This window comes from Phascolarctos cinereus, unplaced genomic scaffold (assembly GCF_003287225.1).
Source record: "Phascolarctos cinereus isolate Bilbo 61053 unplaced genomic scaffold, phaCin_HiC Scaffold_5;HRSCAF=322, whole genome shotgun sequence".
Classification (NCBI taxonomy): Eukaryota; Metazoa; Chordata; class Mammalia; order Diprotodontia; family Phascolarctidae; genus Phascolarctos; species Phascolarctos cinereus.
The window spans coordinates 180,117,004-180,144,664 of record NW_027555958.1 but is presented as its reverse complement, the minus strand read 5'-3'; the positions used below and the strand labels follow the sequence as shown (position 1 = coordinate 180,144,664).

Genomic DNA, 27,661 nt, shown 5'->3' with positions numbered 1-27,661 from the left:
TAGAACAGTGCTTGGCACATAGGAGGTGCCAATAAATGCTTGCTGAATGACTGATTTAAAACCATACATAAAATTCTGTTGACTGTTTTTAATTAAACAAAAATCAGGTTGGCTGTTTGTTAATCATGTCATCATCTACTAATCATCTAGGCAGCTATTATCATCATCCTCATTTTACAACTGAAACAGGTAGAAAGGGGTTTAGCTGATTTGTCCAAGGTCACACAAAGTTAAATATCTGAGGCAGAATTTTAACTTGGTGCTCATACCTCTATGACAAGCTACTGTTCCACAATGTAGAAACATTTTGGATGAACAATGAGTTACCCAACTACAAGCCTTGTGATAACTCAGGTCTGATCAACATCTTGTTTCTTCAAATTAAAATGCCTCACTTTTCTACTCATATCCCAGTGCTTAGCACAGCATAAACAACTAATAAATTCTTTTTTATATATCCTTAATAAAACAGGAAAAATCAGATACTTTTTTCAAATAATACACATGGCACAATCCTAACACTATTCTCATTAAGCTTGAAAGAGGGAAGGTCCCTATTCCTATCTCTAAGGTAAGTGAAAAGTAACTTAATGTTCAGCTACAAAAAATATATACAAGTAGATATGTACCAAATGTTAGGAGCGTATGCCATCACCACAAATTCTTTACTTCAAGATACTAATTCATGGTAGGCATATACAAGGCAAAATACACAGTCACTGAAGCTTTGTTTGTTTTCCAGGCAATAAATGAAATGGGTCCATAATCTTGTAGCAGTATCGACAATTAAATGTATAAAAGCTCAGTCATCTAATCTGATCCTCCTAACAACCCAGCAATCAACTTTGTAGGTATTTCCCCTATTTTGCAGCTCATAGTTAAATGACTTACCACAAGTTCTGGGTGGCAAACATGGCCTGTTTATTAAAACCTGTTAAGTCTACTTAACGCTACCTCTTATAACTAAAACCACCGGACTCTGCTGTGTGATTGATTTAACAAAACCCTCCTAATTCAGTGTCAAATAAATGAGGAAATGAGGCTAGATTGTAACGCAATGAAAAATTAGGACATGTTTTTATCTCACTTATAAAAATATTTAAACAGAACTGGTGGAAATTTAACAGATTCTCTGGTATAGCGGAAAAAAAGCAGACCACTTGGTTTGGAACTCTAGTTATGCTATACTTAATGCATCTATGTGACCATGGGCACATCACTTAAAATCTCTCCCTCCTTTTCCTTTTGATCGTTGTTTTCTGGCCACTGATTTACTCAAAAGGTCTACCTATGAGATTTTAGCAACAGTTCAGCAACTTAAAACCTAAAAATTTGCCTGGGGTGATGAGAGGATAAGTGACTAGTCCAGGATCACAAATCAGTAAGTCACAAGGATTCCTACTCATTTCTTCCTGACTCCAAGAGATTGATTTTCAATTCACCACACTACACTGCCTCATTATCTAACACTTAATAGCACCAAATATACTAAGATAAATACTGCTTCAGTGTGAATTTGCAAGCTTCTAGCCTAAGCACCTAAATTTCATGCTACTTTAAGGCAGCATTCCTTAAACTCTAAGGAATTCCCTCACTTCTTAGGCTTTATCCGATGGTCTGCCACTGACCACACTCAAAACCTTTTTGAGCCTCACTGTGTTTCCCCATTGCAAAAGGTGATTACACTATATATGGTTTCTCCTAGCTCTCAAAGTTCTGTGAGTCACTGGAAATCAGTGACTTTTAGTGAATTTTTTGCTGAAAGGTGTAAACACAACCATCATCATATGCAAAAGAATTTCATTCTTTCCTGATTCCCCTTTCACAAGCAGAGATACACAGAAAATTCTAACACTGCTAGAAACTGCCTTTCCAATTATTTGCTTAGCAATCAGCTTCACGAACTTTACACCCTTAAATCAATTGTTTTTAAGGCTAAATATGGAGAACTATAAGGATCACAATATTAAAAATCTACTAAATGCTACTTCTCCAGTCTTTCTAGTAATATATTATTGTTGCCTTTTCTTACTAGAAACAGAACAACCAAAATCTATTGTATTCTATAAACATGATATAAAGAAAAAGAAACTAAAGTTAGTTTAGGATAAAGAAGTTTAAAAAAACAAATGGGAAATGCATTATCCCAATACAGCAAACCCCATTAAAGAACGGTTTTGCATCTTATGAAGTACTCTATCAGGCCCCAGATAATCTGTTAACTTTGACAACAATTAATATATAGTGTGCTGCCTGAACTACAGGCAAAAAAAAAAAAAGCAAAGGTCAACTGTGCAATAACTTATGCTCACAGCTCTGACTTCTGTAGTCAATCAGTAATTACATTTATTTCCCCTTCCCTCAACTCAAATATATCACAAATAAGTTCCTAACACACCCACTAGAACAACTGAAAGACCCAGAAGACTAATGCAGTGAAATGCTGTGGATTTTTTTTTTAATATGGGATTGGGAGGGGGGTACTTCTGATTTTTTTTTTCCTAGAGAATGGGGGTAGAGATTGTTTTTAGTTATTTGACATTCACTTTTTCCTGCAGGATTTCATTTGGGTCCTCCCACCCCATGTGGCTAATTCATTACCTTCAAGCCCAGGACAATCCTAAAATTTCACTACAACAAAATAATTTTGCCTGCTTGTGGAATTACAATGGCCTTAAATATTAAATGAGCCTTTAAAAAAAGTTACTTCCCTATCTTCCCCATTTCCACACCCCAATTAACATAAAGGTGCCACTTCTGCCTCCTTGATCCCAGTTCATATACACTAAAGATTAGTGACTAATCTTTATTTTGTCTCTTTTTCAAAGAACTATATTCAGGTGCATACAATTAGGACAGTAATTAATACTGACATGAGTTATGTAACAGTTTGAATATCCCAGAGGTGGAAGAAACTTTAAGAGGTAACTTTACCTAACCCATACCTAAGCAAGAATATACAAGGGAGCATCTGTGCTATACTTAAAGACCTCCGGGGGCAGCTAGGTGGCACAGTGGATAGAGCACTGGCCCTGGATTCAGGAGGACCTGAGTTCAAATCCAGCCTCAGACACATAACACTTACTAGCTAGTGTGACCCTGGGCAAGTCACTTAACCCCACTACCTAGCAAAAACAAAAACAAAGACCTCCGATATTACGGAACTCATTACCAAGATAGCAATTCCACTTCTGGACAGAATCACAAAATCTCAGAATCTGAAAAGCCATCTAGCCCAACTCATACCTTAACAAAAATCCCCTCTATAACATGTCTAACTACTTTAATTATTAAGTTTTCCATATGTGGAGCTAAACCTCTACTCATTCTTCTCAGGGTTTTGCCCTCTGGTGCCTATAAAAACAAGTCTAATCCCTTTTTCATAGTCCTTTAAATACTAATAGCTATCATCTCTCTCACTCCACACCAAGTTCCTTTCCCTAGATGTTTTAAGTTCCTTCAACTCATCTTGACATGGCATAGTTTTTTTTTTCTTTTCTTCTTTTTTTTTTAATAGGCAATGGGATTAAGTGACTTGCCCAAGGTCACACAGCTACATGGCATAGTTTTGAATTTCTACTACAGCAGGCTACTTCCCTATATGAAGAGTTCAACAAAATGGCAGTGTGGTATAGTAAGTAATCTGAGTCTAGATGAAGGTGAGATCTTGCTGGGCTAGAGAGGGCCCCTAGAAGGTGTCAGAGGGAGTGACAATGGCTTAGACTTAAATAGGTAGAAAGGAGGGCCAGCCAGCAGGAATACGTCTCAAGCGAAGGCTGGAAAGGAGTGTTCAAGAACCATGAGAGGATTTGTTTGGCTGGAAAAGAAGCTATTCAAGTTGTAGGAAATAAGACTGAAAATATAAGGAAGGATCTGATTGTAGAGGGCCTTGAATTCCAGTCAAAGGAATATGAAAATGATCCATTAAAAGTTGCTAGGAAAGGAGTAACATGAAAGTGATGAAAGCTGGCAGACTCTATAGGACAGAAAAGACTGACAGCAAAACAGTTTCTTTATTTTGAGATAATTTTAATTCAACGTTTCATAGCTATCATTTACAAGATAACTGCCATTCTTTTACACCTTCTCACCAGCCACCAATAACTTAGGATCCCTTGTAAGTTTATCATGGATCCAAGTAGACAAAGGGACTATATATAGAACGAAAAGAGGGTAAGCACCACCAGAACTATCAGTCAAGGAACTGTGCTTGCTCTACCAGAGAGTGAAGAAGTTCAGATCTTGTCAGGCCAAAGAACAAGACAATTAAAAAAACAAAAAGCATTGTCTAAAGCAGGTCTATATTTTAAATACAAGCAAAATTACTTACATCAAAATGATTACTACAAATATATCTCACATACTAGCACTTCAAATGTCTACAAATTACCTGAATTATTCTAATTTTACAGATTAGGAAACTAAGGTTCAAGGTTGACTTGCTCAGGGTCATAACCACCAATAAACAGAGCCAGGTTTAGAATCCAGGTCTCCTGCTTTTAAAGCCTATTGCTACATTATGGGACATCAGTCACCCCAAGAACTTTAACAACATAAAAAGAACACAATATTTTTCACATTTCCATTTTTCATTGTCTTCCTTTCTAACTTAATTTAGATTATAAATCCATTACAGCCATTTTCAGGAAGAATACAAAATCATAACTACTAATACTCGGGACTGTACACTGAGTCAAACTCCATTTTTCTTAACATGACTTACATTAATGTATATTTCTCTAAGTGCTTCTCCAACTTGAACACTTTAATTAGAATGATTTAAATGACCACCTTTCAGCTACTGAGCCCACTGATTTGAATTATGAACTATACCCTGTATTTCCCCACACCTCTTTCTCCAACCTTCCACAGCTGCCAAGTATTTGTTTTTCTGTTATTTGTCAGGTCATAAGACTTTTCAGTATTCATTAATAGAAATTTTAAAGAGCTTATGGGACAGAAAATGAATGTCTCATCCATTAATCTGGATGGGAGACTCAAAAACTACTAACACTGTCATAACTTTGGCCAACCAAGTCTACTCCATACATGTTAGCGATACAATAAATTGGTTATAAAATCCTAAATAATTCTTGCTAAAAACTTCCTGAATATATATAAAAAAATGAAAAGACAATTACAAAAACTATGATATATTCAAGTCTCTGAAATCATTCCCATGTGAGAAAAAAGTGAAGAAGCTATGTTACTGGGCAGACATTCTAATCATCTTTAATTTCTTATCATGACCCAGCCTCCTACCAGATTTGTCCTGAGCAAACTGAAATACAAATGTATTTCACCTCAAACAAAAATCAAGTATATGAAATTAAGAGGCTAATTATCCATTTTTAAAAAAAGAGATTTCAGTGCAGCTGTGTAGTGCTGTGGATAGAGCACCGACCCTGGAGTCAGGAGGACCTGAGTTTAGATCTGGCCTCAGACCCATAAGACTCACTAGCTGTGTGACTCTGGGCAGGTCACTTAGCCCCAATTGCCCTCACAAAAAAAAAAAAAAGATTTCCCTTAAGATTTCCTTAGCAGGTTTAATGTACAAATGGGGATGAATACTTGACAAGAATAGGTACCCAACTATAGTACCATTTTTTTTAATTAAAATTCTTACTTATTTTTTAGCAAGTCCAAAATTTTTAGGTTTTAATTCCTAATTTGTATGATTGTTTTTACCTAATAATTTACTCAATTTAATTGGCTACAAATATCAAGAACCTTCAGGTATACCCGAGATACCTGAGCTTGGAAAAAAGTAAAAAAAAAGAAGATACAAATGCCTAAACACCAAGTCCTTGTCCTCTCAGACATTACATGTTAAGTTGGACAATTGCTTAAATTTATTTTCAAACACACACAATAGTGCTAACATTACATACAGTACAAAACAGGACATGTTATTACTTTCCCTACTTAATGTAACTGTTATTCCCATTTTAAACAATTTCTAAATATTACAAAAAAAAGTCTCGTCCTAAAATTTGAGCTAGTATAGCACCATATAAACTATAAATGACAGCAAACATTAAATATTTGCAAAACTGCAGAGGCATAACTGGATAAAACCATTATGCTTACTGAGGACCTTCATATATGCTATACTTAATACTTGAAACAGTTATGACCTTGATGATTATGGTGCTGCAAAAAATGCACTAGATTTGAAGCCAGAGGGAAATGAGTTCAAAAGCTGACTCTTGACAATTGTTTTATCAAACATTAGTAAGTCATTTAGCCTCTTCAAACTTCAGTTTAGTCATCTATAAAAATAAAGCTTTTTACTTGCATCAAAGTTTTTCTGAGATCAAATGAGAAAACAAAGTGCTTTGCAAATATTAGAGCCCTATAAATGTCAGTTATTATTCACTTATAAAATTTTTCACTTTATTAATAAACAATGATGTGCTAATCAATGAAGATATAAATACAAAGAATGAAAATCTATCCTCAAGAAGAAAAAAATTCTCTTTAGTATAACTAAAGAGTGTGAGCTTCTCAAGGAAAGGGCCTTGTCTTGACTATTTGTATCCCTAGCACTTCTCACAGTGCCTGACAAATAACAGATGCTTAATAAATGATTACTGATTGAGAAAAAAAAAAGTAGGGAGGCAGCTAGGTGGTGTAGTGCACAGAGCACTGGCCCTGAATACAGGAAGACCTGAGTTCAAATCTGGCCTCAGACAAGTAACACTTACTAGCTGTGTCATGCTGGGCAAATCACAACCCCCCTGCCTAGTCAAAAATAAAGAAAAGAAAAAAACAGCCTAGGTTGACTTAAAGATACTTATTTACAACTACGGCCTAGCAGCAAGCAATTTTTCAGTAAAGATTTCTGGTGGCCCTGAATCTCCTTAACACTCAAAGCTTTTGCCCTCTAACTATAACTGTTAAAATGATGCTTGCACTATTGAAATATGGTACGTGGTAAGAAACACATGAGACAAACATCTGGAAACCAAATCTTATATTTTAGATAAATTCAAGTTGCAAAGTGATTATAATTAAAAGTTTGTTTACATTTGAAAGAAAGACATGACTAACTCCCACTAACTCTTAAAATGATTGTTGGGCATGCAACTACGTTCAGATAATATAAGCTTCGTAAGAAAGAGAAATTTTTAATGAATACATCATACAATCAAAAAATGCAAATGTTAAGACGATAAAATTTACTGAAAACTTTGCAATCATGCCCAACAAAATTCACATATATATATTCATACTTACATTTGATTTTTAGCTGCTTGCCTCTGAGCTTTGCGTTCTTTCCTTTTTTGATCTGGCGGCTTAGCAAAAACAATTTCAATATTTTCGCCTTCTAAGTCTTTGCCATTCATTTCTTCCATTGCCTAAAAATATCAGGCACTGGGATCAGTGTTAAGTAATTTTCAACTCAATATGACTTATTACAGAACTTTAGGGATCCAATGGTGTCCAACAAGAAATCTTAACTTGGGGGTCAGTAAACCTGGTTTTCATAAAGCCACCAAAGAATTTTTTTAAAATTCATTTTACTGGATCGTGAATAAAGTAACTGGCCATCTAGGCCCAGTACTAGTCTAATATTCTTGGCCAAGTTACTTCACCTCTCTAGTTTTTAGATCTCTGAAGTCTCTTCCAGCTCCTAAATTATGGTTATGTAATTCATAATTTTAAATGTCCTTTAATTATTCATTATCGATTCCCAGTTGTTTATTACCTTTACAGCACCATCTCTCTCATCAAAATGAATGAATGCATAATCCTTTAGTTTCTTCACTCGTTCCAGTTTCCCAAATTGACTAAATGCTTTTTCTAAAATCTCTTCTGTTACAGTATTGGCAAGGTTACGTACAAATAGCACTTTCACCTGAAATTAGAAAAAACAAAAAAATCCAGAGATTTTCAAAGTTCTATATTTCCAAAACTTTTAAAGTATAAAATGCTCCTATCACATATTCCTATGAGAATGAAGGTATATTCTGAATAATTAAATAACACTCCAACTCTGATGACCAACAAAATATGGGGTACAGGTTAATATTATAAAAGCTTCCTAGAAAATCATGACATCTTTCTTTCTGACCTCAGAAATAATACCAGGATCTTTTTGGTATAGCATAATAATATAAAACTCATTAAACTACAAACCCTTTGGTCCAGTGATACCACTAGGCATATATTCCCAAATAGTAAAAGAACTACAAAATGCTTATAGAAGAATGTTTGTGGCAGAAAATGAGTGACCACTGAATAGCTGGGCAATTGTTTTATGTTAATTCAATGGAATATTATTCGGTCATAACACTTATAGATCATGTTGCTTTAGTGAGTTGGTACTTTAACTGTTAGTGATTGCCAGGCAAATTAAACTAAATTTTTAAAAAATTGTTTTCTACAGTTTCCCAGCACCTTTGTGTTCAAAGAAAACTTAAGATGAATTGTACAAGTGGATGCAGAAAAGAATCACAATTTACACATGATAATTTAAAAGGAAAACACCAATGAAAGACATCCTGAATTTGACCAATGCACTGGCTGATCATGCCTGCAACGTTGTGGCACTGTCAGGATATCACCTTTCCCTCCCTCACTAGAGAGGTGATGGACTATAGGTGTAGAATGAGGTACATACACTATCAGACATGTTCAATTGCTTTTACTATACTGTTAAAATAAGGTATTCTTATTTGGAGGAAAAGGTATCATTGGGAAATGATACTGCTATACAGCATATCATTAAAACTTTTTTTTTTGTATCTTCAACAGAGAGATCAAAATGAAGTTGTGAAATGCTGACTTCAAAATTGATTTAATCATCAAAGTTAAGGCTAAAAGTATGAGCGTGTCGATCAATGGAAACCATTTACAACATATGAGAAGTTTTCCATGGAAAAATTCTGCTTAGTTGAATAAACCATTTAGTATTGAAACAACTAAAATATCTCCTAATATAAACCTTTAACTGACTACCAACACAATGAAGAAAACTAAGACCAGAAAGCAGCAAGGGGATAAATGAGAAAAGCACTGTTCTTTCAAGTTAGAGAACCTAGGTACAGATCTAGTCTGTGAAACTTACTACGCGTGCGAACTTGGGCAAAATTCACAACTTTCCTGGGCCTTTTTCTCATTTGTAAAATGAAAAGATCGTAGATGATCCCTGAATTCTCTACCATCTCTAGTTCTCTGATAACCAACATATTTCTAAGTGCAAAATATTTTTTTAAGATTCATAACCCTATCACATTCCTAGCAACATGCCCGATTCATCAGAACTGAGGCTAAGGGGTAGACAATACCTAAATCCATCATACTATTAATAAAGGAAATTTCTCAGGTGACCAAACTGTAAATTGTACTAGCATTAATGTTGACTCTTGAGAGGTATTTGCTCTTATAGCAAGTCTCAACTGATTTCTGAAGCAGTATAACTAATAATAGCTAAATCTTGTTCAACTGCCACAGCTCAGCTGGGGCCAGAACAAGCTACTCACTATTTTTAGGCATGGGACTTTAGTCTAACAAACAATTGAGTTTGGTGCCATCATCACACACATGCCAAGATTCAGCAGCTCCTGCTGCTAGCACAATTTCACACTGCAAGATCCTCCACCATATGGGCTAAATGTATATCAAAAATTCCTAAGGCTTCAAATCTTCCATGTATATTATATTTGTGGTCCCATTACCAGTATGTGCTCATACTCTAACCTTTTCTTAGTAATCACTTCCTATAATACAGAAGCCCAGATTTAGGAAAACGATTCTCAGTTTCCCTGTAAAGAAACAAATTTCTAAAAAGAAATTTTGAGGTCTACAATTAATTATTTAATAATTTATGTAGACTACATACTTGTGTGAGCTGACTTGGCAAAATCCTAAGTGCAGTCAATAACTGTCAGTTAAAAAAATCTTCCCCTGGCTCTCACAGGCCAACCCCCTTAAAACAAAAAACAAAAAAAGTCTTTTACACAAAGAATTTTATCAAGAAAAGATTCCAATTTTCTTTTTTTATCCTTTGATAAACGTGAATGTATAACATAATAACAGAGAGCCTTCATAGCACTTAAGGTTTGCAAGAACGGTTTACAAATATCCCATCTTATCCTCACAACAACCCTGGAAAGTAGGTGCTGTTATTAGTCCCTTTTTACAGATGAGGAAACTGAGATAGAGGGTGACTTGACTACAGTCACAGAATCTCAAGTGTCTAAGATGGAATACTCAGTTCTTCCCTATCCCAGGGTACAGTGTTCTATCCAAGGCACCATCTAGTTGCCAAAGGTGCTCCAAATCCTATTAGAATTGTTCAAATCATTATGTCTTTTCTTTTCATAAGACAAGCTTCCCATCTGAATAAAATTGCTCTTAAAATGAGATTTTATTGTACTTTAAAACATTACTGAACATAGTCAATATTTTCTCAATCATTACCTTTGCCATGACTTCAGGATCTGGATCTTCTATAGGGTCAGCCCATTCGACTGTACCCACATTTCCCCAGACTTTCACTTTGCCACTCATTAACCTACGCCTGGCCTGAGCAGCAGTTTTGTGATCTTCATACTCAAGGAAACAAAAACCTCTGTTCTTTTTCTTATCATCCGGTTGGTGGTACAAAATGACATCTGTAAGGCCCTCTGAAATTAAACAACCACCCTGTTTAACAAACTGAACAAATAAAATGGGAAAAAAAAAACCTAAAAGTTTTTTTACCTAGGATGTAATTAAGTATCAAAACAAAAAAAATCTTGGTTAACTTGATTTAGTCCAGTCTTACATTAAGATTTTCAAAAATCAATAGGAATCCTGGGGCGTGTTTCTAGTGAATTTACCTGAACAAATTAAGAATTCTCCCCAAAGCATAAATCATAAAGAAAAATAAACTGAAATGCAATGGTGTTTTTATTAGGCATGTTGAGTTCAATTAGGATTACTATTTATTTACACAACTGTCTTAAGACAATGTCAATACAAGACAAATCCAAATGGAAATACCACAATTAAAATATTAAAAACAAACAAAATTATTTTCCTAGACCAAGCCAAAGATAGGCTTATTTCAAAGTAAATTTAGGGCTTTAACTGGTAGTTTGCTATAATAGAATTTGCCATGTATTTCAGCTTATTACAAAGTTATTTCAACTAGACAGACTTGACAGCTGTTTCTTTGAAACTGTGTTTCTCCAAAGATAACGCAAAATGTAAAAATCAGATTTAAGGTAGTCTGATATGACAAAAATTCTAAGACAGACTGTCATCTAGTAATTTTTATTTAAAGGAATTAATTTTTGGTGACTCCACAATCCTTGAGGTTGTCTTCCTGTTGTATAGTTGGACTCATTTAAAATAACGCTGTTAATAGGAAACAGAACTTAACACATAGAACACGTGTAGTATTTTTTACAAAAATCACTTAAATGCCTAAAAACATAAAATTTATCCCCATTCAAAAAACCAACTTCCAATAATACACAGGCTCACTCTATGTTCAACTTACCTGTTACTTTGCTAAATTCTTCAAGAATCTGCTCCTTTGTTTTACTCTTGGGAATAGACCCAACAAAAAGTCTATTATTTGCAACTGAGATGCAAACGCCAATGTGTTTTCCAGAGCGAATTTCATGATTATTATACTGGAAACAAATAAATTTTTTACATTAAGAGTCACTCATCTTTAGACCATTTATCTAACACTAAATCTTTATCACAAATTCTGTACAATTCACTAGATTTTCTACCTATAACAGTCTTATCAATTAAAATATGCAAATAAAGCAATAAACACCCTACGCATATGGAACTACGTAAGGTTACAAGTGTGACTCTGGCCTCAAGCTTATATCAAAATAGCTATGAAATTTTTACATACCTACAGAATATACACAAAGCAATTCACAAGTTATATGAATTCATTCAGTTAAGTAGTGTAATTATCTTGTAAAACTAATAAATTAGGTACAAAATTTGGCTGAAACAGCCCAATTCATTGTATAAAAATGGATTTGGCAATCACTACCTCTCTAGCCTCCCCACCAACATCATGCAATGTAACCAGTTTACTGTCTATTATTCAGCAATGTTCCTTTCCTTGATCAGTAAAACACCAATGGGAGGGAGTGTTAATAGAGAAAAGTAGAAGGATGAGATGAATTACTTCTCTCAAAAAAAAAAATGCAACAAACTAGTTAGGTCTAATCACTTCTTTCTCTCTGTACTTCAGAATGTCACATCTAACATAAATTTATTTTCCACCCTCTAACAGAATTTCATGCTTTCCTCAATTTTACAAAGGCAGTGATAAAAGAGTGACAAAAAAAAAAGAAAGCAGCTATAATATAATGATCAATCTATACCAGTAACTCAAGATACAGAGTTCAAGCTCCACAGTTTAGAGACACTGAAAGACTAAAGGTCACTATTGTTGTCGAGCCATTTCAGTTGTGTCCCACTCTTCATGACTCCACTTAGGTGTTTTCTTGGCAAAGATATGAAAAGTGGTTTGCCATTTCCTTCCCCAGCTCATTTTACAGATAAGGAAACTGAGGTAAATAGGATTAAATGACTTGTCCAGGGTCCCACAGATATAATATCCGAGGCCAGATTTAAACTCAGAAAAATGAGTCTTCCTGACTCCAGACCTGGTGCTGTATCATACCACCAAGCTGGCCCCTTAAAGGTCACTAAGAGAAGCAATTTCAGTATTCTATGATGTATCGCTAACACCTACAAACTAAGGCTCCAGAGGAAGCACAAGAGGGAGAAATCTTATAGATTACATAACTACATGTGGAAGAACTAGGGTAAAGCATCCTCTTTGTATCAGAAGCAGTACTAAATCATCTTGCATACTACATACCAAGCTCTTCCCAAAGCATTATTACCTGTGTTCAGGTAAAGCTAAAGAAAGTAAGGACCAACAGGTCTCTGTTTCCTTGCTTCAAACTCATCAAAGCAATTTATTGATGTAATGCTAATAAAAACTTTGATGCCAATAAAAATTCTGTACTACTTCATATTTATAGGCTTCCTTTGCTCAGATTTTAAATCCATTTCTAAATTTTAAGCATAAATTCATGACCTATGCAACGTTTTAAACAGCAACTTGTCCTTACTTGGCATAGTTAACTGTATCTGTGTGCCCCCAAATCTATTTTTTATATATAGTCACGTAAGATCTGTGTTCTCAATATACCTTTGAGAAGCCAACTGCATTGCCAACAAGTTTCTAGGGTTTTCTTTATGTACTAGACTTGCATATTGCTGAAGAATGACATAACTTAAGGTCTCTATTGGCCCTATGATTTCACAGCAAATAAAGCAAAGATAGTAAAATTCTATATAAATAGTATTTAGGTCATAGACTCATAAAATTCTAGAGCTGACAGGAACTTGAGAGATCATGAACACTTATTCCAATCTTCTCATTTCACAGTGAGAAAACTGTTGCCAAAAGAGACTTGCCCAAAGTCACATAGTCCAAATCCAAGGCCAAGACAAATTTGGATCCCCTGACTCTTACACCACTTGACACCACTGTCACAAAAGATTATTATTAAACCTATGTGGGATCAATAAGGCTCTGCTATGACAATATTGTAGAGGGAGTATTATCCAGGACATATTAGGGCTTCATATCAATAAATCATAATCAAGTCATCTAAGCTTTTGGACTTAAGAAAATCTCAATAAATTTTCTATCTGCAACAGTGACGTAGAGTGCTAACCCATTTACTTTCTCAGCCTTCTGGTAAAATGAACATAAATACCCACAAACTATAGATAATTCACAAACAGGAAAGTTTATACTCTAATGTATATAAAACAGGTAAGTACCTAAGTTAAACAAGTTTCTAGATAGAATACTCAAAACATACAAACTTATGAAAGGAAAAAAAATCCATTTGTTGAACCTTATTTTCCTGTCTACTATAGAAAACATTTTATCCATCCTTTATCTGTAATCAATAAGGTGAGACTATTCCAAATATGATAGAGCCATAGGAGTTAGTGAATTAGCCTGAGTGTAGCACAAAGCATTATTAACTGATTAGTTAATTAATGATTAACTGGTTCAGAATCTATCCTCTGCCTAGCTATGTAGAATAAACTGATGCAAACCTTTGAAAAATTGTTAAAATTAGATACAATGACAGTTAAGGATCTGCTGCAGAGCCTGGAAATACCATTCTAGCTTGAGCATTCATTATTAGCTAATGAGTACCCCTCAAAGCCCAGAACTGATAGAGCTGCCACCTCCAAGGCCTTAATCTGTACCTCTCCATTCTCCTCTAACATGAACAAGAACAAAAATGGACAAAACTCCACTTTGGGCATAAACATTACTACAGCTAACCTATATTCCTAGTTACAGTTCTGTTCCCCCAAATGCCACCCAACCTCAAAATATGATCTTTTTTGCTTCTTCATTCCTCATACCCACTATAGCAACTCCAGCACATTCTTTTATACTATCTTCTAACATTGTCCCTTTTCAGAACCACTGTCACCATCCTCTTCTGAATCCTTTCTCTTACAATGCCTCTTAACTGCAATTATTGGCCTACAGTCTCTTCCCATTCAATTGCTTCCTGAATACAAAAGTCAAAATACACTTTATAAAAATACATATTTTCATGACATTTATGCCTCACAAAATATTTTTCACAACTACCTATTATCTAAAGTTCAAACTCTTCAGTTTAAAATTCAAGGTTCTCCAAAATAATTACCAGGTTAAACTCACACTGCTAAAATGAAATGGCCCCAACCATCATAGCTTAATGTGATCTTTCTGTTCTTTTAGCTCCTTCAGCATTTACTTAACAGAACTCATGGTATGTTGTAGCTGTTGCAAAAAATATATGTGATGAATTAGCACATAGTGATGGGAGGAGTACAATTAGGAAAGGATCCCAATTATCAGAAATGTTCCAAGTGGTTTACAAGAATTTTTAGATCTACTGTGACAAGAGAGGTGAGTGCTACTAATTACTGTTAAAGAGAGTTTGACTAGGGGCCTCTGATACTCCTCCAGCTCTAGATTTGTGATCTTGACATGGTGGCACACAGAAAAAAAGCATTGGCTCTTACATTAGAGGATATGGGTTCAAATTATACCTGTTAACAGTGTGTCCATGGATAAGTGTTAAACTTAACTCACTGTACCTCAATTTATTCAACTGTAAAATGATGGATTTGAACTAGATGGCTTCTGAGGACCCTCTTTCAATTCTTGTTTTATGATTCTATAGTCATTCACTAGGCACAATTTCTTCCACTAATGGTTACTTTCTCTTGGGTAGACATTTTTTTCCCTTTAACTATCAGGAGATCTGGGTTCCAACCTCACTTTAGACACTCAATGGCTACATAACTGTAGTCAAGTGTTCATTTAACCTTCCCAGAGCCTACCAATTTCACATACTATAAAGCAGGTTTGTTTGTTTTTTTACATTAACAAGCTGTATAAACAAATATATAATTACAACTAGATAAAATTCCCTGAGGGTAGGAACCAAGTTGGGTCTTTTATTTCTTCATCTTCTGGACTCTGCCTTCGCACTCAGTAAATACGAACTCATAGAATGTTATAAGCTGTTCTTCAACTTTATAGGTCAAGTTATGTATCAACAATATCCATGAAAATGACTCTTTATTATGGAATTTCATGTTAAATACAGCTTAAAATGATGGACACTAGCCAGACCTTAAGGATCGCCTTTGAAATCACTGTAGGATTTAATCCATATCATGCTTGGCCCACAAGTTGTTTGTGTAAGACTTTTTCCCTCTCTTCACTGCCTACTTAATAAAATATTCTCTCAGGAGTTATAACCAGGGTGACCAGAATAATTTCTCTCCTATGAGCTCCTACAGCACTTGCCTATCATTTCATAGTTAAATGAGTACTGCCTTATGATACCTCTTACACTGCTGCACTTAACTATTATCAAACTTTCATGTTTATGACCTGTATTGTCCTTAAGGTCAAGGGCCTACTTGATTCTCTCCTACTACTGGTAACTCCTAGCATAATGCCTTGTATACTGAAATGCTACTACCAAAAAATAAGTCACTTGAGTGATATCCTATGTTAAAACACAAACACCCAAATCTTAAAGACTATCCAACAGCTACCCTTCTTTATCATCACACTTTTATTTTCTCCAGGTCTTAACAAAATATCTGCTGAATAACATCTACTAGTAATAAAAATTCCCTCTATATTTGTGGCTCTATATATAAACAGGGGGAAAAAAAGGCTTATTACATGCATCAATCAATACGTAAATGAACCATTGTATTTCTTGGAGAAATTTTTCCTAAAAACACTTGAAAATACAGAAATTTACAGATACATAAAATATGCTGCTATTATTTTCTTATTTTTCCCCCATCACAAGAAGGTAAACACCATATAAATAACCAAGGAAAGTAGGTAAGTCTCCCAGCAAATGTGCAGGGCTGCATGTACCTAGAACTCAAACCCTCAAATCCAACCTGTATTAATGACAAAACTACACAATATGGTTTTAGTCCTAAGCAAAAAAATTTTAATTTAAACAAAAATTAAAAAAAAAAGTTGCCTAGGAAACAGGCTTATGAGTAATAAACTAAGATAATTAGCACACTTATTTTTTATGAGCAGTTAATTCCACCATCCTTACTAATGAATATTACTGTACACAGAACAAAAAAAAATCTATCTAAACTGTCCAGCCACACAGTGACAGAAGAATGATACAGAAGGGACTTTTTAAGTATTTGTCTATTACAACCTGATTAAATACTTTTCCTTCCCCACAGGTCTTGCCTGATCCCTCCCCTTTGACTGATGCTGCAAAGTAGACTTTCTGCCAGACTAATTCCTCCTCTCACCATGGTCCTGATCAAACAGCTGCAACATGCTCTCCAGGGATGTATTCCATGCAGAAGCAGAAGTGATTCTTAATCCATCCCTACTAAGCATATATTGCTACCCATAGTCATTTATGCCATAGTGCTAACCACTCAGTAAAGTTAAGGAACTCTTTCCAAGGCAAGATGCTACTCCTGACACTACTACTTCAAGTTTTGAGGGTTGTGCAGCAATCTTACATACAAGGCATAAATACAACACGCAAAATGAACAGCAGGTATGACTTAAAAAAGATTTTCCAGACTAGGTCTTAGAGATTAATCAAAGGGACATCTTCAACAAATAGGTAAAATCTTACAATAGGTACGTTTAAAACTAATTACATCAAAAGAGTAAATAAGGGAGATAGTGCTGAATTTGTAGTCAGGAAAACCTGGGTTCAAAATCCTGTCTCTGATACTTACTAGCTGTATAAACTACAGGCAAATCACATAACCTCTTTAAATCTAAATGCAACTCTCCAAGTTACAGATGAGCTGCTGTCTGCATAGACAGAAGTTCACACAATCACATCTACTTGTGTACTGACACACACACAAAAAATCCACTTACTTAGGTACTGACATACTATGATTAGTGTTTGAGAGATTTTAACAAATTACTTAAAAGACAGACCATTTCAGAAGGTATCTGTATTGGAATGCATAATCATGATACCAGTTTTAATATTTCTGAAAATCTTCTGTTAACTATAGTCATAACGGGGCAGCTAGGTGGCGCAGTGGATAGAGCTCAGGCCTTGCAGTCAGAAGGACCTGAGTTCAAATCCGCCTCACACACATAACACTAGCTGTGTGACTTTGGGCAAGTCACTTAACCCCAACTGCCTCACAAAAAACTATACTTGTAACAACCCATCATTAGGATATTCTGGTATCAAGGTGTGTAACACCCTGCCAATATCAGTTTGCATGACTAATCTGATCTCTCCAAAATATTTCAGACTACAAATAAAAATATTCACAGCTAAGTAACCAGACATTTTACAAACTAAAAAGTCAATAAAATCAGATTGGTAATTACTCTCTAGATAAACTCCCAAACAATTTTATGTAACAAAATCACTAGCTATTTAATTTATGGATTACCCAATCTCTTAAAAGTAAACTTAAGCATTTAATGCTACAAAGGCAATTCATCTGTTAATTAAGGGTGATTCTGTGAGATAGTCTCTACAGTTTCTTTCAACTCTAATAATTCTATGATTTTATCTGAATTACCAAATAAAGAACAAAAGACACATCAAGAAAGAGAGCTACTGAAAGGGGGCAGCCAGGTGGTACAGTAGATAGATCACTGGCCCTGGATTCAGGAGACCCGAGTTCAAATCCGGACTCAGACACACTAACACTCACTAGCTGTGTGACTCAAGTCACTTAACCACAATTGCCTCACCGGAAAACAAACAAAAAAGAGTGCCCCTGCAAGACTCACTAGAAAGCTATATCCAATGCCTCAAAAGTTGAAAGCATTTAATATGGTGACTTGGGAAGGGGCAGAGAAATACAAAAAAGAGAAAAAGGGACCACCAGTGTTAAATCTTTTCTACAAAGATATTCCTTAAAAAATGCAGTGTACATCAAGTATCTCAATTTTATGACTGTCATAAAATTTTCAAATATTCAACACTTACACATAAATAGAAGAAAATGGTGGCTCAGCACAGAATACAAAATTACTTTATATTTGTCTCTGAATGTGGAGGAGGGAAGGCAAATTTACCTTTTATATTATATTTTACTGTGTAAATATTAAAATTACCTGGTACCATAACCATAAAGTAGAAAAATATGATAGTAAGTGGAAGAAGTCAGGTTTGTGCTTTTAAGTGTACTTCATATAAACCCCAAAATGAGAGCAAATAAAACAAAGCCAAAGATTAATGTTATTTTCTGTCATCATTGGCCATAACTAAGTTCTGTCAACAACCATCACAACTGTTACCAAAGATAAAGATGATCTGTTACCTAATGGAACAAATAACATCCCTTTCAGACATGTTTACCTAACCTAAATCATCTAGTGTTTTTTTTTATCAATTTGTTATTGATTATTAGCTTAACTATTTTTTAACAAGCTCTTACAGCTGCAAAAGTCATCTGATCAGCGGCAGCTAGGCGGCGCAGTGGATAGAGCACCGGCCCTGGAGTCAGGAGGATCTGAGTTCAACTCCGGTCTCAGACCAGGCACTTGACAGGAGCTGTGTGACCCTGGGCAAGTTACTTAACCCCAACTGCCTCACCAAAAAAAAAAAGAAAAAAGTCACTTGATCAGAGGCAGATCATGTGAGGGTCAATGGCAAAGAACTTGTCAGAACCATATCTAATAAAGTTATTTCTTAATTGATTCTTCAAGCCTTTACAATGCTCTAAATTTTAAAACTGTAAGTGAAACGTCACATGCAGGCTCTCAGGAATTTTGCCTTATTATCTTATATCTCCCATTCAAATACAGAGATAAGAAATGCTATAATCATTGCTCTTTTAGAGTTTCAAAGGACCCTAGAGATAAATCATCTAATCAAATGCCTTCTATTTTTTAAATGAGGAAACTGAGTCTTAGAAAGTTTAAGAACTTCCTCAAGGTTACAAAAGTTAGTAGAACTAAAATTAGAACCCTGGCCCTGATTTCAAATTCCAGTACTTTAGTATATACCACACAGCCTGTGAACACAGAACAAATACAAAAGGATACCAACTAGAGCTTCATGAAGTATGATTACGCTCATAATTTGCTAAAAGTATTTTTTAAATCATTAAATATCTCCTTAAGTAGTAGGGAAAAACTTACCAGTTTAACAGCCTCCTGAGCTGCTTCTTTTGTACAGAAAGTTACAAAAGCATATCCTCTATTTAGACCAGTCAGGGGATCCATCATTAAGCGCAGATCCCAAATAGGTCCAGCTTTTTCAAATAATGGAACAAGTTCGTCTTCAAATAGATCTCTTGGAATCTTTCCCACAAATATCTATAAACATACATACGCAGTTAAGATTCACAAACGTGCTTTATGAATATTAGTTCTATGGCTCTTAAAATACAAAATGTTTCTCTTTACCTCTGTGCCAACGGAAGGCTGTTGTCCCGAATATACTGAATCTGGAGGGGGTCCCCCATACTTCCTCTGTCCTGTGGTTACATCAAGTGTATAGCTTGTCCTTTCCAAGAGCGCCTTCAAAAATTCAACTCCATTAATACATTTTGGCCCAAAGAACCACACCTAATTTTTTTTTAATTTTGAATTTGCTTAAATTTTGTTTTCCCCTGGTAACATCCTAATTAGATCCCTATCACTATAAGCAGCATTATAAACCTTTTCTAATTACTTAATCTTTATTTCATAGAATAACATATTTAAAGCTGGAAGAGATCTTCAGTGATCATCTATCTAGTCCACCCAACCCATCATTTTGCAGATGAGGAAACAGAAGAGATTAAATGATCTGCCAAACAGGCATTAAGTAGCCCAACTAGGATTCAAACCTGACTCCAGAACCAATATTCCACCACACCAAACTACACACATAACACTATCTGGAACCTCTAAAATAAAAACATGTGATTTTATCTATTGATTCTATTTACTTCAACTAGCACATCAAGCAAACTGTTTAGATAAGATACTCAAGTTTTAACATCTTAGAGGTCTTTGATTCTGGATATTTTGTTTTGTTTGCCTAGAAGTCAAAAAATATACTAGCATCCACCTGTTTAGGATCAGTTTCATCCTTCTAGAAGCAAAGGATAGATTAATTTACCTCTCTATCCCCTTTAATCTTCATGGTACCAAACAATAACAATTATGACTACTGGGTATATATCTCTACCATACTGGCAGTTCCTTTATTTTCATAAGATGCAATCTCAATACTTTTCAAACAATTTAGAAATCTATCATTAGTCCAAGTTTTAAAGCGCACTGAAATACACTCCACAGAAAACTTGAGTTAACATAAATTTACCCAATTTTTTTTCACAGTACTTTTAACAACTTTGAACACTTTCTAGGATATTTATCTACTGGGTCTAAATAGTATTCTGGAAAGTGCACTTTAAATATATTTAAGGTATTACTTGTGACAAGTATAAACTGTTAAATTTACATTAAGACTTATCAAATTTCCAATCCTAAAAAGGTTAAATACTAGAATGCTACTCTAAGCAATAGGCAAACATCAGGGGAAGACATGAAAAATTCATTTTCTTCTTCAATTAAAAATTAAGTTCATAATACTATGTAATAATTTTAGTGTAATTTAACATACAGAAATATACTCACTAACCTTTATTCATAAGATTTAATTAAAAAATAACACTTGTTCTAATATATTTAGTTCATGATTCAATTTTTCTAAGTTTAACTTAAGAAAATAAAAGTTTATTTCCATAAATTATATTTTTAGCTTTACTCTTTATACTGAGGATTGTTTTCGGTGTTATTTCACTTGATAGAAAACATTTAAAGATGCTCAAATAACTGCAATTAGCTAAGTTATATGCTGAGTAAAATTTTAAAAGTAACATAAGACTTTAATGAGACACATATAAAAGGGCAAATTATTTTGTATGCATGTTCTTCCTTGTATCCAAAGTTCAGCCTTGCATAAAATTCATAATACTGAAAGAGGGTCTCAAAAATCTGATAATTCAAAACTACCACTGAAATCAAGTAATTCAAAGGTGCTTTTATTTCCCTCCAGGAAAGACTGTTGATCAGTACATATTAAAACTTTATTTACAACAATTTCTATGGATCAAACTATTATTTATTGGTGCTTTCAAAAGATAAAAGGGAAAGAGCTCTAACTCTAATCTCATCCTATGTCAAAACAACATATTCTCCATTTCCTTTTCCTTCAGAGGAGTTCAATGGACTATAAAACCTGGCACATTCCTTTTTCTCCAAGAAGGAAACACAAAGATGCTATAAACTGTAATTATGCATGAAATTTAAAAGAAAAATTTCTCATGTGGCCCTGTACAACTGATTAGAAAAATATGGGTTTAGTTACATCACAATTTCCTGTAAAATTTAAAGAGAAAATCATTTTGATAGCTTGAATCACATTAAATCATCCAGTTGAAAGTTATGGTTTGCTAGTTTATAAACATATCAATACAAAAGTATATTAAGACTTTTCTAAAAACTAGATTTGCTACATATGTATTATAAACTCAGTAAACTTCAAGGTCTCTCATGTGACTACATTTCAGAAATCTCCTTTGGTGTCTGGTTATCAACTAACTCCTCTCCCATGTCCAACAATATCCTATATCCATTCCCCTCAAGTCTACATCTAACCTCTCCTATTACTTCCATGCCCTAATTCCTTTGCCCCTCCCATTTCTGTCAGCTCCTATCAGTAATTCTTAAATGTGTGATGTAACAGATTTTAAATCTGTTCTTGATTTCGAACATAATGGATCACTCTATAGGGAAAGTGGAGGGACCTGGGGGCAGCAGGGGTATGTGCTTCCAAATATTTTCATTAAACACTGCCTTGGTAAAAAACTGGGGGGGGAGAGATCCTGAATACCTGCTTAAAATGAGACATAAGAGCATCAAGGAAAGGATTTATGCTGATCACACATATACTTTCCTACAGTCTATGCAGTTAGTCCTGTCCCCCTCCTTCATTTGGTTTAAAATAACCAACTAGAGAAATCTCAGTTGTACCCTAGAAATTAATTGTAAATTACAGATTCTTACCAAGTCGTACAAAAAAAGACCGGATCGAAATAGGTATGTGATTTACAACCCAAGCATTAGAATATAAAAAGCATAATTCATAAATGTTTCTTATAAATTTGTTCTTGACATTCAAATTAAACATTCCATACACAGAAAGGCTAAAGTAGTTTTCTCAAACCATACTTTAAGTCATTTACAGAAAAAGTTCACAATTCTCAAATCAGCTTTCCCAACTCATTTTCAATGGAAAAAATTTAAAGGCACATATGTACCTTAATTTTTGCCTCATCTGGTCCTTTGCTAGAATCGGCCACTTTGGTCCCCTGTTTTTCTCTCTGCCTATATGTCTTCATGACTCCACATAAAAAGGCACTTTTGTTCTGAAAAAAAAAAAAAATTTTTGTTAAATCTTCCTGTCAAGTTCAAAAGCAACTGTTATATTCCTCTGCTTCAATATAAAAATTCCACAAGTGAATTCAAACATATGTTTTATCAAGCAGTCACAAGGTAGCAGTAATATATAGTGAACATTACCTGAACATGCGAAAGATCACTGTCTTTAAACTGTTGAAGTACTGCCAATGCACCGTCTTCATTAAACTCTTTTAAAGCTTCAATAGCTCTTTCATCTAGATCACTGTGTGCAACTAAACCTAGGGAAGAGAAAATGTTTACTAATTAGTAAAATTACCTTATAATGCATATTTTCCCAGAATATTTTAAGGAGAAATTTCAATTATTTTAATAAAAATTTTATCCAGTAACAATCTCATTAAAATAACAGGCTTCATGGGTAAGTCTAGTCTCAATCACTCAATATTGCTACACTATTGATCCTGCCTTATAAAAACTAAAAATCAATCTATACAATAGATATTCCAATTGAAACTCAACTCAATTCCAATTGCTATGGGAAAAACAAATGCCATCACCAAAAAAAAAAAAACATTAAGCAAATCTAAAGCTACTCAAAATTACTTAACAAGAAACCTATCGAAAAGACCACCAAAACCATCACCTGCTCCCACCATTAACAATGGTTACTATTGTTTTATACATGGTCAACTGGACCCCTAGCCAGCCTGCCTACCTGGTCTATCCCCTCCCCTCCATTCTTTAAGCGTTTAGCCTCAGGCCCAATTTCTAGTTCAAAAATAGAAAAACTGTCATAAAATCAAAACTGCAGTCCCCATACTAATTGGAAACCACAAAAAGTTGCTCTTTTAGTTTAATTCCAGAAGTCCAATAGACAAATTTCATAATATAATTTTGCAAGTTGTGTCTTACCTGCAACGTAAATTTCATCTAGTTTTTCAGCAACTTTCTGTGGTAAACCAGCATCAAGCAATGTCTGGAAATGCTCAGAATGGGTAACTGCAGAAGAAGTATCCATGGGCTCTTCAGTACCATTCCCATTAACATGTTCAGTAGCCATGTTTCCAGAGATCTGTTCAAATGTAATAGGCAAAATTAACCTACATTCTTCAAAAAGGACATAAGATGACAATAATGGAGTCCCAGTCTGTCCTCTATCACTTATTACAATAGCCAGACAACACCTACCGTGAAAGACACTAGTGCCTGACAACTGACTCAAGTCATAAGGCAGAAAAATAAAAATCACTATTCTACTCGGAGCACCACCCCGAACTCACCTAACACATTAACTAGGAAAGAGTTATGTTACAAACACTGGTAGGCATGCCACCTGCAGCTGCGCTGCTCAGTCGCACAGCAAAAGAGGTGTGTGGATTAGTGGCAAAAGATAAAGCAGCCGAGAGATAAGTCTTCAACCTCTAGAGTAAAGCTCCAAACTGCACACTTTTTCCCGCCTGCCGCTTTTTGAATCCACAACACGCAAAAGGAACAAAGCGCTCAAATAACTGCCCCCCTCCAACTCCCCAGGCCCGCACCGCACCCCACCCCCTCAGCTCCTCACCCGGAGCAGAGAGGCTCTACCACCACGGCCGCCAGGAGCCCATTAGAAACACGTGCTCCGCGCCTTCAAATGTCCTACAACTTCCTCCAACGTCTCCACACCGAGGCCCAAGGCCACAGTGGCAAAACCACACCAAGACTCCAACAGCACCCCTAACAACGAAGAAAGCCCCCAAGGTAGCAACAACCTCGCAGCCCCCCCACCCCCCACGGCTGCAGGAGAAGACTCCAGGCCACAGCCTCTCCCTCTCCTCCCCATGCCTTCCCCTCCCCCCTCCGCCAAGCACCACCATCTCCGCCGTGACACATGGCTCTCCCCGGGGCGGCGGCGGCGGCACTATCTCCCGTCCCGTTCTCAATCTCGCAACGCTCCGGACCCACAAATACGTGACCCACAGCACGTTATACAACTCCCCCACCCCCTCGACCGGTGCAATGACTCTGCAGCTCTGGGGCAACCCCCTCCCGCAACGGGGCAGAGTCGTGGAGCAGGAGCCGGCGTGAGGGAATTCCCCGGACGGCCCTACTCCCCAACCTGCCCCGCGACCTACTCCTAGAACCCGAACCGATTCCAGCCTGGCGCCTGCCTGCGGAGACCAGCCCCCTCCCCCCGCGCGGACCAGACCCACAGCACCAGCCACGACAGCAACCAACTCCGGCACCGCCGCCGCCCGCACGGGCACCGGGCACTAGCTAGCACCGAGGCAGGCGCCTCCTCCCTCCGGCGCTGCAGACAAAGCCCAGGCGGCGGTAGCACATGGGCGAGGGGAAGAAGCGGAGGCGGTACCAGGGGCCGAGGCCTAGTCCCAGACAGCACCAGCAACCAACGTGCTCCTCTCCCCCTTGGAATCCATTTTCCAGAAAAGCCGGTTTCTCCCTCCCCGCGCCGCCCTCTCCTTCCTTCCCTCCCCCCCCACAATGTCGCCGCGCCTTGGAGCCCAATGCTCCCCCTCCCAACCCGGCATGGTCCCCTGGTCGTTACCTCCCCGTTGGGCTGCCGCGGGTAAAGCCTGTCCGAGGGGATCGGGTTGCGGGAATCGCGTGCTCGCTGCTCCCTGTGTCCGGCGCGAGTGGAGCTGTTGTAAAATGGCGGCCGAAGCTCACGCCGCTGGCAGCAAACCCGATCCAGTTCCACTCGCCTCCGAGCGCGCTCCCGGTGCGCGCGCGCCACCGCGTGACCCCCCCCTCGCGCGTCCGCTTTCCCTCTCACACACACAACCCGTCTTCTTCCTCTTCCCCCCCACCTCTCCTAGCACCCTCCTCTACCTTTTTCCCCCCGGTCGACTTCTCCTCTACCCTCCCCAATCAGTACTACTACCCGAGGTCTCAGACTCCGTGAAATGACCTCCCCCTTTCGCCTTCTTTCCTCCCTGTCCCCCACCAGCCCTTTTTCCCCGACAGCTTTCTGCCCCTCTCTTTCTCTCTCCCGCGCTGACGTGAGACGGCGACGACTACGCCGGGTCGCGCGCCCGCGAGCTCCGCCCCGCGCCCAGCCACCTTCCTCTGCTCCCCCTCCTTCCACGAGGTGGGCGGAGCTCAAGACCCCGCCCTTCCGCTCAACGGCGACGAAGGGGGCAGATAGTGAATGAGAGGCCCGCCCCTTCCCCTCCCGTCTCCTCCTCCTCTCCCCCCCACCCTCCAGCTAGGCGGGGCGGGGCGGGCCGGGTCGGCGTGTCCCACTCGTTCTCCTTTGTCAGGAGACAGACATCTGCCTACCCCACCCCCACTCCAGCACACATGCCACCAGCACTAGTCTCTCACCCACGCACCACCCCCCTCCTCGGAGTCTGGGAGCAGCGGGAGGAGAGGGAGGGCGGGGGTCACCCTCGGAATGCTGTCCTTTCCCTAGAACACCCACCGGCCGTGAGCGCGGAGCCCCAACCGCCAGCGCTGCTGCCGCCGCCGCCGCCCGTTTGCTCTCCCTCGGCTTGCTCGGGAAGCTGCCGGCGCACGTGTCCCCCGGGGCGGGGCGAGGCGAGGGAGACAATGGGACTGCGGGGGGGAGGGGACAAGCGAAAGAGGCGGCGAGAATGGGAGACACGCGGCGGGGCCGGGACCGCGGGAGCCCAACTCGGGGTGGAACTGCCCCATGCTCAGCGCTGCCGATCGGGACGCGCACCAAACACACACATACTCTGCGGGTGACGGCAGTAGCCCTGGGGGTGCCTACGCGCGCCCAGCCCCGCGGCTCCGGGGTGGCGGCGCACGAAGCTTGCCTTTGCTTTCGGGGGCTGGGGGACCGGCTGGGAAGGTCGTCCTGGATGCGGACTCTTGCAAGCTGGTAATCCCCGCGCCCGCTCGCTCACTCTCCCGGCCGCCCCTCCTTGGAGAAAGAGGCCCGGTTTGGAAGCGAAACCCACCCACCCCACCCCCCCGCGGCGAAGGGTTGTGCAATCGTTTCGATTTCTGCCCCTTTTGGAAGCCCTCCAGATCGTCCTCGTGGATACAGTCTGTACAACTCGAAGCGAATTCCTGCGAGGGTCTGAGCAACTTGGAAGAAAACCACTTTTCAGAAAACTTTGGCTGCTAGTTATCATCAGTTGAAATGGCACCTCCTTTATAACCCTTTACTGGCTACAAAGACCTCTAGACAAAGGCATGTCTTTATTTTAATGGCGTGTTAAGAACGTTCTCCCTAGAAAGTTAACCCCGAGTAAAAGATATTCTTGTCCTTTGATTGCAATATCCAGCTTTTTAAAAGTGTTTTCTGGTTTCAACACATGTATTGAGTTGATTTCCCAGAAAAACCTTTTTGTGTGTGTGAGTCACCATCGGGTTCATAGTTTTTAAAGAAAGTTTGGTATACTTCCAGTTAAAATGGTCCTTAGTTATGTAAGTCCAAAAATATTTTTACATGGTCGCACCAAAATATTAAATGTTTGTTGAGCATGTACATGAATACTTAGCCAACGTGGTTTAACATCTTACCATATATTCGCTTGCTCTAGGCACCACGAGTAGAATACAGGGTTTCCTCTAAAATAAACTTAAAAAGTAATTTCCATTAGCAAAAACTCAGCAGCTAACAATGTTTGGTATCCCACTGAGGAAGCCCAAGAAGAGCAGCCTTAGCTTAATGAGTAGAGAGCTAGCCTCACTCAATCCTTATTTCTGTGT

At 37.8% G+C, this 27,661-nt stretch overlaps 1 protein-coding gene across 8 annotated transcripts in view; it reads right to left on the bottom strand.

Annotated features, from left to right (window-relative positions):
- The window catches only part of SYNCRIP (synaptotagmin binding cytoplasmic RNA interacting protein), a 36,049-nt gene extending 9,564 nt beyond the window's left edge, over positions 1-26,485 (bottom strand). For 5 of the 8 annotated variants that reach the window (XM_020976278.2, XM_020976279.2, XM_020976280.2 and 2 more), the window contains exons 1-10: positions 25,527-25,611; positions 23,894-24,053; positions 23,141-23,259; positions 22,879-22,986; positions 19,973-20,086; positions 19,706-19,882; positions 11,495-11,630; positions 10,429-10,634; positions 7,712-7,861; positions 7,240-7,361 (exon numbers count right to left, since the gene is read on the bottom strand). In XM_020976278.2, coding sequence (XP_020831937.1) covers positions 7,240-7,361; positions 7,712-7,861; positions 10,429-10,634; positions 11,495-11,630; positions 19,706-19,882; positions 19,973-20,086; positions 22,879-22,986; positions 23,141-23,259; positions 23,894-24,041 — 1,280 coding nt within the window. In that variant the 5' untranslated portion in view covers positions 24,042-24,053; positions 25,527-25,611. Of the gene's footprint in view, positions 1-7,239; positions 7,362-7,711; positions 7,862-10,428; positions 10,635-11,494; positions 11,631-19,705; positions 19,883-19,972; positions 20,087-22,878; positions 22,987-23,140; positions 23,260-23,893; positions 24,054-25,526; positions 25,762-26,402 lie in introns of those variants that run through there. The other 3 variants (XM_020976283.2, XM_020976284.2, XM_078155249.1) reach the window with 3 other exon arrangements.
- Between the last annotated feature and the right edge of the window lie 1,176 nt (positions 26,486-27,661).